The sequence below is a fragment of the Rhinatrema bivittatum genome, chromosome 8 (genome assembly GCF_901001135.1).
Source record: "Rhinatrema bivittatum chromosome 8, aRhiBiv1.1, whole genome shotgun sequence".
NCBI lineage: Eukaryota > Metazoa > Chordata > Amphibia > Gymnophiona > Rhinatrematidae > Rhinatrema > Rhinatrema bivittatum.
Window position 1 is genome coordinate 159,267,995 of NC_042622.1, and position 16,234 is coordinate 159,284,228.

At 41.1% G+C, this 16,234-nt stretch overlaps 1 protein-coding gene across 16 annotated transcripts in view; it reads right to left on the reverse strand.

Moving 5' to 3' along the window:
• Positions 1 to 16,234, reverse strand: part of ZNF618 (zinc finger protein 618) — a 638,793-nt gene that overhangs the window by 299,038 nt on the left and 323,521 nt on the right. For all 16 annotated transcript variants that reach the window (XM_029611901.1, XM_029611889.1, XM_029611890.1 and 13 more), the window contains one exon: positions 3,812 to 3,901. In XM_029611901.1, the coding sequence (XP_029467761.1) occupies positions 3,812 to 3,901 (90 nt within the window). The remainder of the gene's footprint in view (positions 1 to 3,811; positions 3,902 to 16,234) is intronic.

Consider the following 16,234-nt stretch of genomic DNA (forward strand, 5'->3'; position numbering starts at 1 on the left):
CAAATAAGTACAGCCATGGTCCCCTCCCACCACCCCAATGTTCAAACAAAATTTTGGGGGTATAGAGCCCCCACCCCCCAAAATAGTCATTGGTGTCAAGTGGCACCAACCATCCCCATCCCCAAATTCTCACCCCCCCCCCACCCTCAAAACCTTAAAAATTCAAAAGGAATCCCACAATGGGGTCAGGGTGCCCCCTACTCCCAGACCCAATCAGCGCCATTTTGAAAAATGGCGCTGACCTGACCTTGGCCGCAGTTACACATGACTGGGGAAATTTATGGGAATCAGATTTTGAGGGTAATATAAGGTCATTTGAAAAATGGTGCCATCTGTTGCTAGGGGGCCTCCAGAGGCCCATTGTGGGATTCCTTTTGAACTTTTACAGTTTTGGGGTGGAGAAGGTAGGTGCCACTTGACACCAACAACTATTTAGAAGACTTAGGGAATGGAGAGTGAAAGGTATTTCAGGTGCCCTATACCCCCAACACCTGTTTGAAATTGGGGTGAGAAGGTGGGGAAGTGGCAAGGTGGGGTAGCGACCATGGCATTCCTTATTTCTTTGGAAAGGGGGTGGAAGGATATTTCATTTAAGTGTCACACAAGCTACTTTATTTTTTTTTACATTTTTGGTGGTCAGAGCCCTCTCAAGTGGCAGCCCTGGAAAGAGCAGGAGGGTCAGCTTTGACCCCTGCTCAAAGTTTTCTTATTGGCACAGGACCTTTTTTTGTCAGCAGGGCCCTTTAAGGCAATGGCAATACCTATAGGGCTGCTGCCACGTTGTTTTATCCCACGTGTGTTTTAGCATGAGACAAAACAAGCCATACAGCTGCAATATTTTGGGGGTAGATCCCTTTTGCGGCAATACCCCCTACACTGTGATAGTTGGACCCCCTCCCATGGCAAAAAATTGTGGCTTGGTGTATACAGGAGCAAGTTTGAATACAATTGAAAAAATGGTATTTGAAAACCTTGCCATGCTGACCAGTCCCAAGACAGCTGGATAACCTTTTCCTGCTAAAATGTTATCCAGCTAGCTTGGGAGTGGGGCATTCCAGGACGAAGCTGACTATCCAGCTAAGTTAGTCAGATAAATGCCAATGTTCAATGTTAACCTGGCTAACAGATGGATAACTTTAGGCTTGCTGAGGAACAGTCATAAAATAACTGGATAAATGTATCCGGCTAACTTTAATATAGATGGATATTCTCACTAAATATTTCAGCAAAGTTAGCTAGATAAATATATCAAGCTAACTTTGCTAGCCATTCAGTTTCTAAACATGTTCCTTGCTGGATTCAGTCAAAAACTTGTCCCTGCTTTTGACTGGATTCTCATATGGGGCTTTGAGGTTCTCTAATCTTCATGGTGAGAGCTTGACCCCTATTTGGGGTAAGGCTTGGAAATCATTTCTTTTGAAGGAAAAACTGCTTCCTAGTTGGCCCACTATGAAACTGCTGTAATGTGGAGGGTGGTTACATTATTGTAAGGTAACTGAGTCTTGTTGAATCCCTCAAATGCTTGGAACGAAACTTTTATGTTCACCTTCTAACCAACTGAAAGTACAGTATGTTGGATGACCCATATCCTCAACCTTAGATGTCGGAACAGTGGAAGAGTTAATGTCCATACTAACTCTTTATGGGCATCCAAGTATTTGAGGAGTCTGAAAAGGTGCACCAGGCTCGTTCAAATTGCAATTAAAGGGGACTGCTTTAACCATCTTCTGGACAAAGTCAGAGAAGGAAAGATCTTCAGGTGTAGATCTATTCCCAGCCTATAGTTGGCACAGAGACAGATTCAGAAATCCACATCTGTGTCAGCATCAACAAATGCAGTACTCAAGGAGTAGCACTGAGAGGAAAATCACTCAGCACACAAAAAGAGGTTGAGGTGCTTTACACAGCAACCTCGATAGGCTTAGTTTCATTGTGTATGCTTTGGTGATTCTCTTAATTAACTCTGCATTAAAGAGGGCCAATGACAATACAGGTTAGCATCATAAGGGAGTGAAGAACTCCAGAATGGACCACTCAAGAAGGGCATGGTGTTGTCTGTGCTTAGACAGAGCTCACTTCCAGACAAAGCTGCTTTGGTCATTGTGGACTTCCTGCACTGTGGTTCTCAGAACCATGCATCAAGAGACTTGTCAAAACTCTAAAGCCAGGCTCTCTTCCATGCCATGCTCAAGCATGCTGAGCCCTGGACTCAGCTTGAATGAGATTTCCTTTGGTTGCTGGGCTATCCTTACACCAAAGAGGTTGAGGGCTTCCTTCAGCGCAGATTTAGCACCAGTGACTGGTACATCTTCAAGGTCCTCAGGTCGAGCCTTCAACACCACCTTCAAAAGACTGAACTTTAGCTCACTGGCAAGGAAAGCAAGGATCCTATTCTTGCACATCTAAACTGCTCTGCCTAGGTCTTTGCAGAGATATCATAGCCATAGGTGTTGCAGTCTTGCCCAAAAACTTATAGCAAACCTTGTGATGGTCAATAGGCATCATCTGTGAGTAGGACATAACTTGAAGCCTTCGATCTGCTTCTCAGACATGGGTTCTGATTTACTAAGCTTTTTCCCCTACACATAGAACCAGAGAAAAGCCTTAGTAAATTAGGCCTATGGTGAGGAAAATCAATGAGGCAAAATCAAAGAGATTTTCAGTTTCGCTGTGCAGTTTTCTAGGACAACCATGCTGAAGAAAAAAAGCAGGCCCACTCAATGAAGCAACAAAGAGAAAAGAAAACATAAAAAGTGCCAAAAAAACTTAACTAGGGTGATATAGAGGAGTTTTTCTTAAGGCAGAATCTGAAGAAAAAACACTCATTTGAGCTCTGTGAAGTTGCAGCAGGAAATAGACGTCTCTATGGTCAAAAATGAAGGTAAGTGCAGAAAATGTTTCATAGTCCATTCGGGTTTCCAAATAAATTTTTATTTTTATTATTTTATCCAAGCAGCAACTCCACTGTTTTAACAATTTTGCTTTCCCAGGGTCCCCTGGGTTAAAGCAGTGGAGTTGCCGCTTGGATAAAATAAGAAAAATAAAAATTTATTTGGAAACCCGAATGGACTATGAAATATTTTCTGCACTTGTGTTTGTTATAATTACTGCTGAGTGCAGTATATGCTCGTGTTCCTTGGACAAAAATGAAGGTAAGCCATGGCAGTCTGGGAACTATTACATATGAGCAGTAAAAAGTTCTTTCATCTTTCCAGAAATCTGGAAGAATCCATCCCTTCAGCAACAGAAGCAGTCATGTGGCCTAAGTGTGTAAATATGGTAACTACTTATCTTCAAAGAGGCTGCAAAAAAGTAGAAATTAGGAGGTCGATATTCAAAAGCCATTTAGATGGATAACGTAATAGTTATTCATCTAAATCGCTTACCCGGCTATATTCAACTTTTATCCAGCTAAATTCTATCTGGCTAAAAAGTTAGGCATCTAGAATTTAGCTGGATAAATTAGGAGCGGTCCAGAGGCATAACTGGGAGGAGCTGAATTAGCCAGCTAAGTTAACCAGCTAATTCCATGGGAATGAATAAGGAAATTACAGTAGGTTATGTTAATTCATATCTATAAGGAAATTATAAAGAAATAATTATTTTCCTAGGTTTGACTTTTACATTATAATTACAGTGCAAGGTTAACAATGTTAACTGAGTACTGAACTAACTCAGAAATATATTTGTTTGATCTCTTATGGTAAGATTTTCCTCATTGAAGACAAAGAGATGGCACCTTTAAAGTTATAAACACATTTTTCCATTCATTAAACAATCACATGACTTCAGGTAAGGTTCAAGGACTTACCATCCACTGCATGCAAGTCCCTGTGCTCTTGGAAACAACTGTAATATTTGTATTTCTTTCCACAAATGTCACACGTGTACCTAAAATTGTCTGTCAAAACAAGAACATGACATCAAGAATGAGAAATACTGGTGGAAACGTCTGCAAATACAACCAAATATCTGGAAGCTGGAGCATGATATTCTTGAATATAGTAAATACCATAATTGAATAATTATGCACCCTTCCTCCCACTATCTAAAGAGAATCTGAAACACCCAACCCCCCAACTTTTAGTTTGTTTTAAAGATTCTATTCCCCACTCCAGATTCTTAGTTTTGCAGTTATACACCCTCCTCCCAAACTCTTATTTATACATGTACACATCACCTTATGCTTTATATATTTATTTAGAAAACATATATTGCATAACCTGTCCAAACAAAAAAAAAAGGGTTATAGTGAAACACATACATAATAAAAAAAAACAAACAAACCCACTCATTTTGTTTCTACCTGATGAAGTAGCTGTAGCGCCCAAAAGTTAGTCGAAAATACAGTAAAAATATATCACGTCAGAGCCGTAGCTGGGTCATTTGGCACCTATGGCCCAAGGGGAAAAGTGCGCCCTCACCCTGAACACAATCAGCTGGTAGACTGTTAAATTAGGGGGGGCTTTAATTTTCCCCCAACAATTTCTTCCTGCTCTTTGGGTCTCCAGCTCAGCTGGAACCAGTACAGAGATTCTGGTGCCATGAGCCTTCATTCAAAAACTGAACTGGAAACCCTGAGAAGCCAGATGTTGCATGTCATGCAACACCAGAGAAATGGATTTATTTATGAAATGCATTTCTATTTCTATGAAATACAAATGTTTTTCCTCCTATATTGTACAAAATAAAGTATTGTGAATTGTACATTCCCAAAGTTGGCTTATTTCATTCACTAAACTGAATATAAAATGCTTTTTCTACCTTTGCTGGCTGAACATTTTATTTTTCTAATCACTTTGTTCCTATATGGAAAACAGAACAAGACAGACTGCTATAGATCCCTACAAGCAGAATATCTTGCTTTGGTCATATACACAGAACACAGACAGGCCCTTACCAAATACAGAACAAAGAGACCATAAAGTATACGTAGAAACAGACAGACAAAACCGGAACTGGAAACCACAGTGCAACAAAGGAAAAACAAACATCACCATTCCTCATAAAACATCAAATAAAATCAAGAAATATAAAACATCAATCATAACAGTGAAACCATACTAATAAAAAGTATAAGTATTTCAAAACAACTGACAAATAGATCATCCAATAATTAGAAATTAAATTAAAAATATTCCACACGGCAAAATATTTAAAATTATTAGATACCATCAAACACCCAAAATTTAAATTAATGAAGATATTTTAAAAATCCCCCACTTTCCAAACCTGAGAACTTTTGATTTTCAGATGCCCTGAGATTGTTGTCGATTTGCAGGGGGTGGGGGTTTCTCCTCTCTCTCACCTGCTTAATCATATTAAACACACACACACACCTCACAAGCGTAATCGTACATACACTCTCCCTCTCTCATGCTCAATCCTACACACATACACACGCTCTCTCATGCTCTCACACATTTTGTCTCACATGCTGAATCATATATACACGCACACAAGCTCTCATATGCTCAATTGCACATGCACATGTTCTGTTTCTCATGCTCAGTCAAACACACACACATACCCAGTCTCTCATGATCAGTCATACACACACGCACACTCTGTCTCATGCTCTTTTCACTTGTTTTCCCCTATAGGAGAACAAGGGGAAGCAGCAGCAGCAGCAGCCCAGACAGTCATGAAACTCTTCCTTTTGCTTAAAGTCTCCGGGCCCTGCTCATGATTATGGGGGTGGGGAGGGGGAAGAGATAGGCCGATGCTGCTTCTTTCTGCCTCGTGGGTCATCCTCCTCCTCACTGCTAGGGTGAGGGTGGGGGGAGGCCAATGATTTTTTCCAATTATGCAGGCCATGCTCCTCCTGCCTTGTGATGTGGGAACGGGAGGGGGGGGGGCACAGGGCTGCTTCTTGTGGCAACTAGGAACATTGTTTTCCAGATTAGAAGCTTTACGGAAGCCAACTAACAGTTCGCAAAGTGGTCTCATGAGTTGCACCAATACCACGTTCAGATTCCATTGCACTAACAGTTTGGAGACTGGAGATCTAGTGTGCCATAAGCCTTTCATGAACTTCAATACTAAAAAACATACTGAAATTTCTTTGCCATCCACTTGAACATAGTAAGACTCGATTACATTTAGATGCATTTTGATTGATGACATACTGAGACCAGAGGAGGATAGGGAGAATAAAACTAATCGGAAAAAATTATTTTTCACTCAACGCACAATTAAACTCTGGAATTTGTTGCCAGGGGATGTGATTAGTGCAGTTAGTATAGCTGGAATTAAAAAACATTTGGATAAATTCTTGAAGGAGAAGTCCATTACCTGCTATTAATCAAGTTGACTTAGAAAAGAGCCACTGCTATTACTAGCATGGGACAGACTTAGTTTTTAGGTACTTGCAGCCTGGATTGGCCACTGTTGAAAACAGGTTGCTAGGCCTGATAGACCCTTGGTCTAACCCAGTATGGCAATTTCTTATGTTCTTATAGTACTGAAGCAACTCCTTTGGCTTGCAAGCAAATGGGCCCAAGAAGCTTGCTTAACACCAAGATAAAAATCTTTTCCATTTAAAATTGTAATTTCTTTCAGTAAAAGGCTTCCTGGCAGAAATTACAATATCGTCAACTTCACTGGATAATAACAGTAACCAGATTAGCAAATGAACAACATATATGCCATCAAAATGAAAGAGGAAAGGTTCGGATGACAGATGATTCTCCTGAGTTAAAGTCAGGTCAGATTCCAGAGGGATTGGTGGGCTCACTGACAACTAGATAAAGTATGAGAAGCACTCTTGTGTGGACCAGGCTGGAGCAATGAGGATCAAGTATGCCAATTCTTGAGTTCTTTTTGCACTATCCTGGCCATCAATGGAAGTGGTTAAAATGAATATAGTAGATCTGCATCCATCTGAGCAGAAAAGCATCCAAAGCGAACCTGAATTTGCTTTGAAGAATGGAACAATCTTTCCATCTTTCTGTTGTCCTCTTCTGTGAGCAAACTGATCAATGGGCGACCCAGAGATCAAACAACCTATCTTCCACTCTTTGATCTAGAAACCACTAATGAGGATGAAGCACTGTTGAGAAGATCTATCAATGTGTTGGAGTCCTTCCTGAGGCATATGGTGTCATGGCAGATTAGGGTATGTTACAATCCAGTTCTATCTTATCTCCTTTCATTTTGGAGGCGGATTGACTCTGATTCTTTTTCAGTGGAGGAGTTGGCTGGGGACCTTCCACTTCTCTCTGGGAAGTTTTTCTTTTTATTGCTATTTAATTGTCTTTTCTGTTTAAATTGGGGGTTAAGGTACAGATAGTTTCCTGGAATATAGATGATTTGGGCTCCCCTATTAAGAGAAAGAAAATGTTTCAATCCTTGAATAGAACTAAAGCTAATTTTGCTTGCCTTCAAGAAACAAATCTGAATGATGTGGAGAGTCAGAAATTAAGAAGAGAATGGGCTATTGCTTATTGTTATACTCCAGCAAAGGGAAAAAAAAGGGAGAGTGGCGATTTTAGTGCATAAAAACATTGTATTCCAAATATTGAAAGAAATCAAAGACCCGGATGGTAGATATATTATGGCAGTCATTAAGGTGGATGGCAAGATCATTACCATTTGCAATGTGTATGTACACAATGCATATAATCACTTGTTTTTTGGTCACCTGGTAAATCTAGTGTTATCTCATATGCAGGGCTCTTTAATATTAGTGTATGGGGAGGGCAGAGCGGAGGTAGTGGCACAAAGCTATAAAGTTTACCTAGGCACTTAATATCCTTACAGTGACCCTGAGAAAGTGCACCACACACAAACTCCCACTATTCACCCATCTCCCACAACCTCAAGAGGCAGATGCTGGGGACAGGTGGGAGGTAAGTGGTTCTCAGGAGTCTAGCCCCTTACCCATCATTTCAAAACACTAAAAAGGCCAGACTTCAAGGGGGATCCTTTCCTTGGCTTCCTCAGTTAAGCTGCACGTTAATAAAAATCATTTTACCTAAAATGGTAGTCAAGCTTTGGAAGAAATTATCTAGAGAGGTGGTATAATCTCAATGCTTGATAATCTCAATGCTTGATAATCTACTCTTAAAAACTGCCAAACATGTTTTAGGATGTCTGGAAATATTTTAGAGTCTCCAGAATTAGTAGATGATCAAGTAATCATGTATGAAAATCATCTTAAATTTGTAATGAGGACAGCCTTTACAAAGCTGTTGCCTGGTTTAATTGAGCCTGGTCTGAAAGCAGCATAAGCAAGAAAAACATAGCCAAGTAAAAAAAAAAAACAAAAAAAACCCCCACTGAGCTCATTTGATACACTATAATGCACACTGGCCAAAAGTGAGAATGGAGAAGTTAAGCCAAAAAACAATTAGAAATTGTACTTTTTTTCTTTTTAAATACACAAAGACAGCCTAAAAGACTAATGAATACTACATTAACCAGTAATAAAAAACTGAAAAAAATCCGTGAAACAAACAGCAGACGCTAATGGGCCCAAAAGACAGAAATCTGAGAATTAGCAAACCAGCACAGCATTAAATTTAAGCAGCTAGGTAGTTGGTTCACAGAACTGTAACTGTGCTCCATGGAAGCATGCACATTTTTCAAAAACGTTTGTACCATTTTGTAGCCTTAACCTTGGACTCCCATTTGATCTACATCCACTGTAAAGTGCACCTTCCAAATTTTTGTCTGAGGAGAGGAGGGGGAAGAGGGAATAGAAGAGAAATATGTAGAAATAATGACGGTAGTGATACTTTTGTATGAATCATTAGTGAGACCTTATTTGGATTATTTTCTCTTACAAATTTATCACTACCGCCATTATTTCTACAGTCGTTAATATCATTTTCTTTGAGTCCCTTTGCAATATTTATATGAGGTCCATTTTCTGTTTCACTGTTTTATTTTATGATTTGGCATCTGTATTTTATTTTATGTTCTTATAATCTGCATAGAACAGATCCTGGCAACAGGCAGAATATAAAATTTACTGTAACTAAATACATTAATACTGCTTATACCCTGCAATAATTCCATACAAACTACTACAGAGTATTTCACTTGTAACTGAATCAAAGCAAAAAATGTCCTCTCCTTCCACCTCAACACTGTGTCTCACATATAGTAACATTAAGGATGGAAGAAAAATACAAGTGGTCCATCTAATCTGCCCTGCAAATTGTTTAGCTTTTTTGCCCATCTGCAAACACCACTGCTTTCTCCAACCTACTTCCTCTCCACCTCAGGTGTTGCTGCCTCACCTCTGAAGCACTCCATTGCCTCCCCAACTTTCATTATCTTAAAGCAGTCATGTGGTGCTGGTAGTGGCTACCTGATGGGATAAGTGGTATCCCTAGGGTGAACTGGAACAGTAAGCTGGAGAGAAAGTCTGGGGGGGAAAGGAAAGCTAGGATAAGAGGAGAAACTGGAGGGGAGACTAGAGAAGAGGAAGGAATGAGACTAAAAGGGGTGGAAAAGAAAAGGGAGGAGAAACCAGATGAGTGTGAAAAGAGGAGACTAGAAAAATTAGAGAAGAAGCACCTTTAAAAGAGGGAGATGACTGTAGTGCAAAACAAGAAGGCCAAAAAGAGGTACAAAAGAAATAAAGTAGGAAAAAAAGAAATGAAAAGCAAAACTAAAGAAAAAAAGAGGAGAAATGAAAGGGTGCATGCAGAAAAAGCCAGCAAGGGAGCTGAGAAGAAAAATACAGAGTGCGCGTGTGCAGGGAAGCGAAGCGGAGTTACGAGTGAAGAGTACAGCTGAGTGGGGAAGAAAAGAGTGAAACAGCAGGGAAGCTGAGAGAGAAAGTAGAAAGAGCAAGCAAGCAGGGTGGGGGCAAGCAGAGAGAATTCCAAGTGGGGCAGGAAAGCTGAGGGGGGAAGCAAGAGTAGGAGGAGCAAACAGGGAAGCTGAAGAGGTAAGCAGAGTATGAGGGTACAGGATTGCTGAGGAAGGAAGCAAGAAGACAGAGGAGAGCTTAGAGAAGAAACAAACATGGGAGCTTAAGGATACGCAGAGGGACAGAGTAAGCAAGGCAGCTTCAGGGATAAGTAATGGGAAAGCACAAGCAGGGAAGCTGGAGAAATGGGGAGACAGTAACACAGCTAGAAGAAGGGGCTGAGATAGAGATGGCAACGGGAAGTTAGAAGGGGCAATGTGGATGAGAGATAAAGAGAAGTAGACATGAAATACATTAAAGATGAGGGGGGATGTGGAGTGGAAGTGGAGAAGTGAAAAGATGATGATGGAAGAGATGGAAAAAAGCATGAAAGAGAAAACTATATGTAGAGATGATAAACAAATAGGAAGAAACAAACAAAGCATCAGAAGGCTGACTAGAGAGCAGCAGCAAAATGAAGAAGTTACAGAAAGATATATATAAGTTATTCCTGATTAGATTTTATGATTTGAAGTTTTTAAAATATGTATGTGTAGTTCTTAAAATAGGATAACTACTGACAAGTGGGACTGCTGTACTATATTTGGCTGTCTTTTGCACATAGTATTTAGAAGTATAATTAATCAAATTCTATTTCTGGCATTTTTTGCAGGGGAAGAAGACAGCTGACAGATTGTAAGATGTAAGGAGGATAGAAGTGAATGAAAGGAGGCACCCAAAGGTTGGAAAAATGATAAAGATTGCGCAATTAGTTACAGTCTGTTGGGCAGACTGGATGGGCTTTTTGGTCTTTACCTGCCATCATTTACAATGTTACTATAAAAGGAGGTGAAGGGGTGGAGTTGGAAGAGAGATAAAGCAATGCATAAAGGGAGAGGAGATGGTGGGAATGACAGAGCTACAGGAAGAAGAATGAAGTAGACAACAAATGGAAGACACAGTCGAGTTGTTGGGGGGTGGGGTGCCGTTTTTAATTTTAATTTACAGTGGGGCCATTATTCCATGGCCAACAAGAGGCTGATGGCATCAAGCAGCACCAGGTGGGGAGAGCTGGTCTAGCTAGCTCTCAGATCTGAGCAATCTAACTCCATCTGAAGAATCTTCCTGGATATTGTTAAAGAAATCTAGGGTCCTGCACCCAGCTGTCTCTCACATGGTTTGGCAACCTTGAGGAAATCAAGTTTGTCCTGTTTAGTGGTTATCAGGACTTTAGATATTATTAAATAATGATCCCCTGGGTCTCTGCACTCCCAATGGATGACTGAATTCTTTTGGTATTAAGCCATAGTTATTACAGTTTTCACCACTCATCCAATCTTTATACATCTCTTCTCATATTTTCCATTTAAAACTTTTTAAAGTTGTGACCTAGTTAAAGATGTCATTTTCCAAAAAAATATAACCCCCACATCTTTCCTTCTAGTCTCTTTGCAATATTGTTCAATAAATGGCACAAATCCTTGTGAAAAGGAGGAGGATTTCTATATATTGGGGGCTATGGCTATGTATGGAATAATAACTATACAGTAAAGATAGCCTACATCTGCCTGTGGATAGGGAACAGGGTTCTAAGTGAGAAACTCTGAACATATGTCATCAGGCAGATAACATTTAAACTACAGGTTGGAAATTTGCAAAAGGGAATCAATGAGATGAGAATGTTGTCCCCATCACATCTAGCACATGTGGGAAGTGGAAGGTAAAAAAAGAACAAAATTAGTCTATTTTCAAGCAGAAAAACACTACCCAGGAAGAGCAGAAAACAGAGGAAGAAAAGCTGGAAAGTTACTTGCACAAATGCTTGTAGACTGAGCAACAGAGTTCTAGATTTGCAGGTCCTAATGTTGGAGGCAGACTTGGATATTGTTGCAATTAGAGAGATGTGGTTCAGAGAGCCTTATGAATGGGATACAGTCATCCCAAGCTATAACCTATTGAGGAAGAATAGAGAAGACAGAAAATGGGGAGGATCAGCTCTTTATGTCAAAAACGATATTGTGGTAATAGCAATGCAGGGAGTGGGAGAAAGGAAGAAGTTCTGTAGATTATCTTGGAAAGAGACAACGGCATTTCCATTTAAACTGGTGTGGTCTACAGGCCTCCAAACCAGTCAGTAGAATTGGACAGAGATCTGGCTAAAGACATACAAAAAGGTGGGAAGAAAGAGAAGTGTTAATTGGAGATTTTAATCTAATGGATATGGACTGGAATATCCCTACTGCAAAATCTAGAAGTAGAGAGATTGTGAAAGCCCTTCAAAGCGTTCTGCTTAGGCAAATGGTGATGGAACCCACAAGGAGAGAAGCGCTATTAGACCTGGTGCTCACAAATAGAGACAGTATCTTTAATGTCCAGATATGTGTCCACCTGAACACCAGTGACCACCAGACTGTATAGTTTGATATAGCAGCTACGATGAATATCGCAGTGACAGAGAGGAGCACCCGGGAGGTGGCGTGGTGCTTTATGTCTGGGATGGCATAAAGTCCAACAGGATAAACATCCTGCATGGGTAGAAATCCCTTGTGTGTTGGGGAAGACTATAGTGATAGGAGTATACTACTGTCCACCTGGTTAAGATGGTGAGACTGACAGTGAAATGCTAAGAGAAATTAGGGAATCTAACCAAATTGGTAGTGCGGTAATAATGGGAGACTTCAAGTACCCCAATATTGACTAGGTAAATGTATCATCGGGACACACTAGAGAGATAAAGTTCCTGGATGGAATAAATGATAGCTTTATGGAGCAATTTGTTCAGGAACAGACGAGAGACGGAGCAATTTTAGATCTAATTTTCAGTGGAGAACAGGATTTGGTGAGAGAGATAATGGTAGTGGGGCCGCTTGGCAATAGTGATCATAATATGATCAAATTTGATTTAATGACGGGAAGGGGCACAGTAAGCAAATCCACGGCTCTCGTGCTAAACTTTCAAAAGGGAAACTTTGATAAAATGAGAAAAATTGTTAGAAAAAAACTGAAAGGAGCAGCTACAAAAGTAAAAAGTGTGCAAGAGGCGTGGTCATTGTTAAAAAATACCATCCTAGAAGCACAGTCCAGATGTATTCCACACATTAAGAAAGGTGGAAAGAAGGCAAAACGATTACCAGCATGGTTAAAAGGGCAGGTGAAAGAAGCTATTTTAGCCAAAAGTTCTTCATTCAAAAATTGGAAGAAGAATCCAACAGAAGAAAATAGGATAATGCATAAACGTTAGCAAGTTAAATGTAAGACATTGATAAGACAGACTAAGAGAGAATTTTAAAAGAAGTTGGCCGTAGAGGCAAACACTCACAGTAAAAACTTTTTAAAATATATCCAAAGCAGAAAGCCTGTGAGGGAGTCAGTTGGACCGTTAGATGATCGAGAGGTTAAAGGGGCACTTAAAGATAAGGCCATCGTAGAAAGATTAAATGATTTCTTTTCTTCAGCGTTTACTGAAGAGGATACTGGGGAGGTACCCATACTGGAGAAGGTTTTCATGGGTAACTAGCGGTACCCGGCCACACGTTGCAGTGGCCGAGTCAGGTTCTTTACCCTCCCTCCCCCTTGCTCATTTACCTCAGTCACTCATCCTCCTCACCCTTGGTCACGCACCCCCCTCCCTTCCCTCCCCTGTCCCCACTCCAACTCTCTCCCCTCATTCTCCCTCCCCTGACACTCACCTCCCCCCTCATTCTCCCTCCCCTCACTGTCACCTCCCCCCGCCTACTGCCTACCCTTCAGATCAGAAATCCTATGTCTTTCTATTTCTGTGGGAACCCCCCACCCCCCAAAAAAAAAAAACAACCCCAATCCCAACCCTTTAAATCAAATAATAACCCCCCACACTCCTGCCCCCTCCCAAGACCTGGGGAAATTAAAATTATTGATGCTACATGTGGTCTGTCCCTGGGCGTCTGTGCGCGTTATGTAGCCAAATAGGGGAGTGCCTAACCAAATTTGCACTTCCAAATTTGTTTTGTGGTCTGGGGAGGGCTATTTTGGTGCGTTCCCGAGATCATAAGTGCAAGTTTAGTGTATGTATTTGTGTGTGAACCTCCCCCTTCCCCCAAAAAACAACCATATGAGAAAAGTTCTCTTAAACTAACCACCCCACACTCTCCTGCCCCCCTCCCCCAGCCCCGCGAAAAACAGTAGCCCACCCCCCTGCCCCCCCAGAGTTGCTGAATGAATGAAACCTGCCCCCCCTTGTGACCCCTCCCCAAGATGTTCGCAATAAATTCATTACCACCCCCCCACCCTCCAGACCCCCCGAGACCTGATAAAAATGTCAGTCGGTGGAGCGGGCGTTCAGGAGCGGTCCGGGAGCGATGTATTGGCGTTGGTCCGTCGGCTGCGAGCACTGAAACGGGTTCAGATGGCCCTTTGCCCTTACTATGTCAGTGGGGTGGAGCAATGGCAGCGGTAGGACCTCTGACATAGTACGGGCAAAGGTCTGCCGGCTGCCACTCCTGAAAATGGCGCTGAGGGGCCCTCGCCCTTACTATGTCACATGGGCTACTGCCGCCATTGGTGTCCCCGAGTGGCATAGTAAGGGAAAGGGCCGTCGGCGCCATGTTGATTGCTGGCAGCCGACGGCCGTAGTGCAGGAGATGTGTCCCGGACCGGTCCTGGCCCCCCGCTGCAGCCTCCCGGACTTCTGTCAGGTTTTGTGTGTGTTGTGAGGGCCTGGGAAGTTAAATAAATTTGGCATTGTGTGTGGGGAGTGTGAGGAGGGTGGAGGGTGTATTTTATCTGTAAAGGAAATAGTTATCTTCTGGCGAAAAAAGTGCGCGAATGTGTTAAAATGGAAGTGAAACGTGGACCTGGACTGGCGAAATGATTAGTGTAGCGTGTGTTAGTGTAAGGTGTAACAGATGGCGCTTACGTCCAGCAGATGTCGCTGTTTTCTGGAAAACATTTTTAAACCTATTTTACCTGTCACAGGTGTGATATGTACCAGTACATGAACATCGGTATATAAAAGCCCTTAAATAAAATAAATAAATAAATAAATATCTGTAATGTAAGTACAGAAGAACCTTCCTGTATGCGAAATGAAGGTTGTGTCCAAATTTGAAAGCAATCGGTTCAGTGGTTTCTGAGATTAGCGATTTTGTCCAAACTATTTAACATTTTTATTTATATAGATGATTCAGATGGACTGAACCAAATCACGGTGAACCTAGAAGATGTGGTAGACCTGAATGATAAACTGAAGAGTAGTAAATCACCTGGACTGGATGGTATACACCCCAGAGTTCTGAAGGAACTAAAAAATGAAATTTCAGACCTATTAGTAGAAATTTGTAACCTGTCATTAAAATCGTCCATTGTATCTGAAGACTGGAGGATAGCTAATGTAACCCCCATATTTAAAAAGGGCTCCAGGGGCGATCCGGGAAACTGCAGACAGGTTAGCCTGACTTCAGTGCCAGGAAAAATAGTGGAAAGTATTCTAAACATCAAAATCACAGAACATATAGAAAGACATGGTTTAATGGAACAAAGTCAGCATGGTTTTACCCAAGGCAAGTCTTGCCTCACAAATCTGCTTCACTTTTTTAAAGGAGTTAATAAACATGAGGATAAAGGTGAACCTGTAGATGTTGTGTACTTGGATTTTCAGAAGGCATTTGACAAAGTTCCTCATGAGAGTCTTCTAGGAAAAATAAAAAGTCATGGGATAGGTGGCGATGTCCTTTCGTGGATTACAAACTGGCTAAAAGACAGGAAACAGAGAGTAGGATTAAATGGACAATTTTCTCAGTGGAAAGGAGTGGACAGTGGAGTGCCTCAGGGATTTGTATTGGGACTCTTACTTTTCAATATATTTATAAATGATCTGGAAAGAAATACGACGAGTGAGGTAATCAAATTTGCAGATGATACAAAATTGTTCAGAGTAGTTAAATCACAAGCAGATTGTGATAAATTGCAGGAAGACCTTGTGAGCCTGGAAAATTGGGCATCAAAATGGCAGATGAAATTTAAATGTGGATAAGTGCAAGGTGATGCATATAGGGAAAAATAACCCATGCTATAGTTACACAATGTTAGGTTCCATATTAGGTGCTACTACCCAAAAAAGAGATCTAGGCGTCATAGTGGATAACACATTGAAATAGTCGGTTCAGTGTGCTGCGGCAGTCAAAAAAGCAAACAGAATGTTGGGAATTATTAGAAAGGGAATGGTGAATAAAACGGAAATGTCATAATGCCTCTGTATCACTCCATGGTGAGACCGCACCTTGAATACTGTGTACAATTCTGGTCGCCGCATCTCATAAAAGCTATAATTGCGATGGAGAAGGTACAGAGAAGGGTGACCAAAATGAGGAAAGACTGAAGAGGTTAGGACTTTTC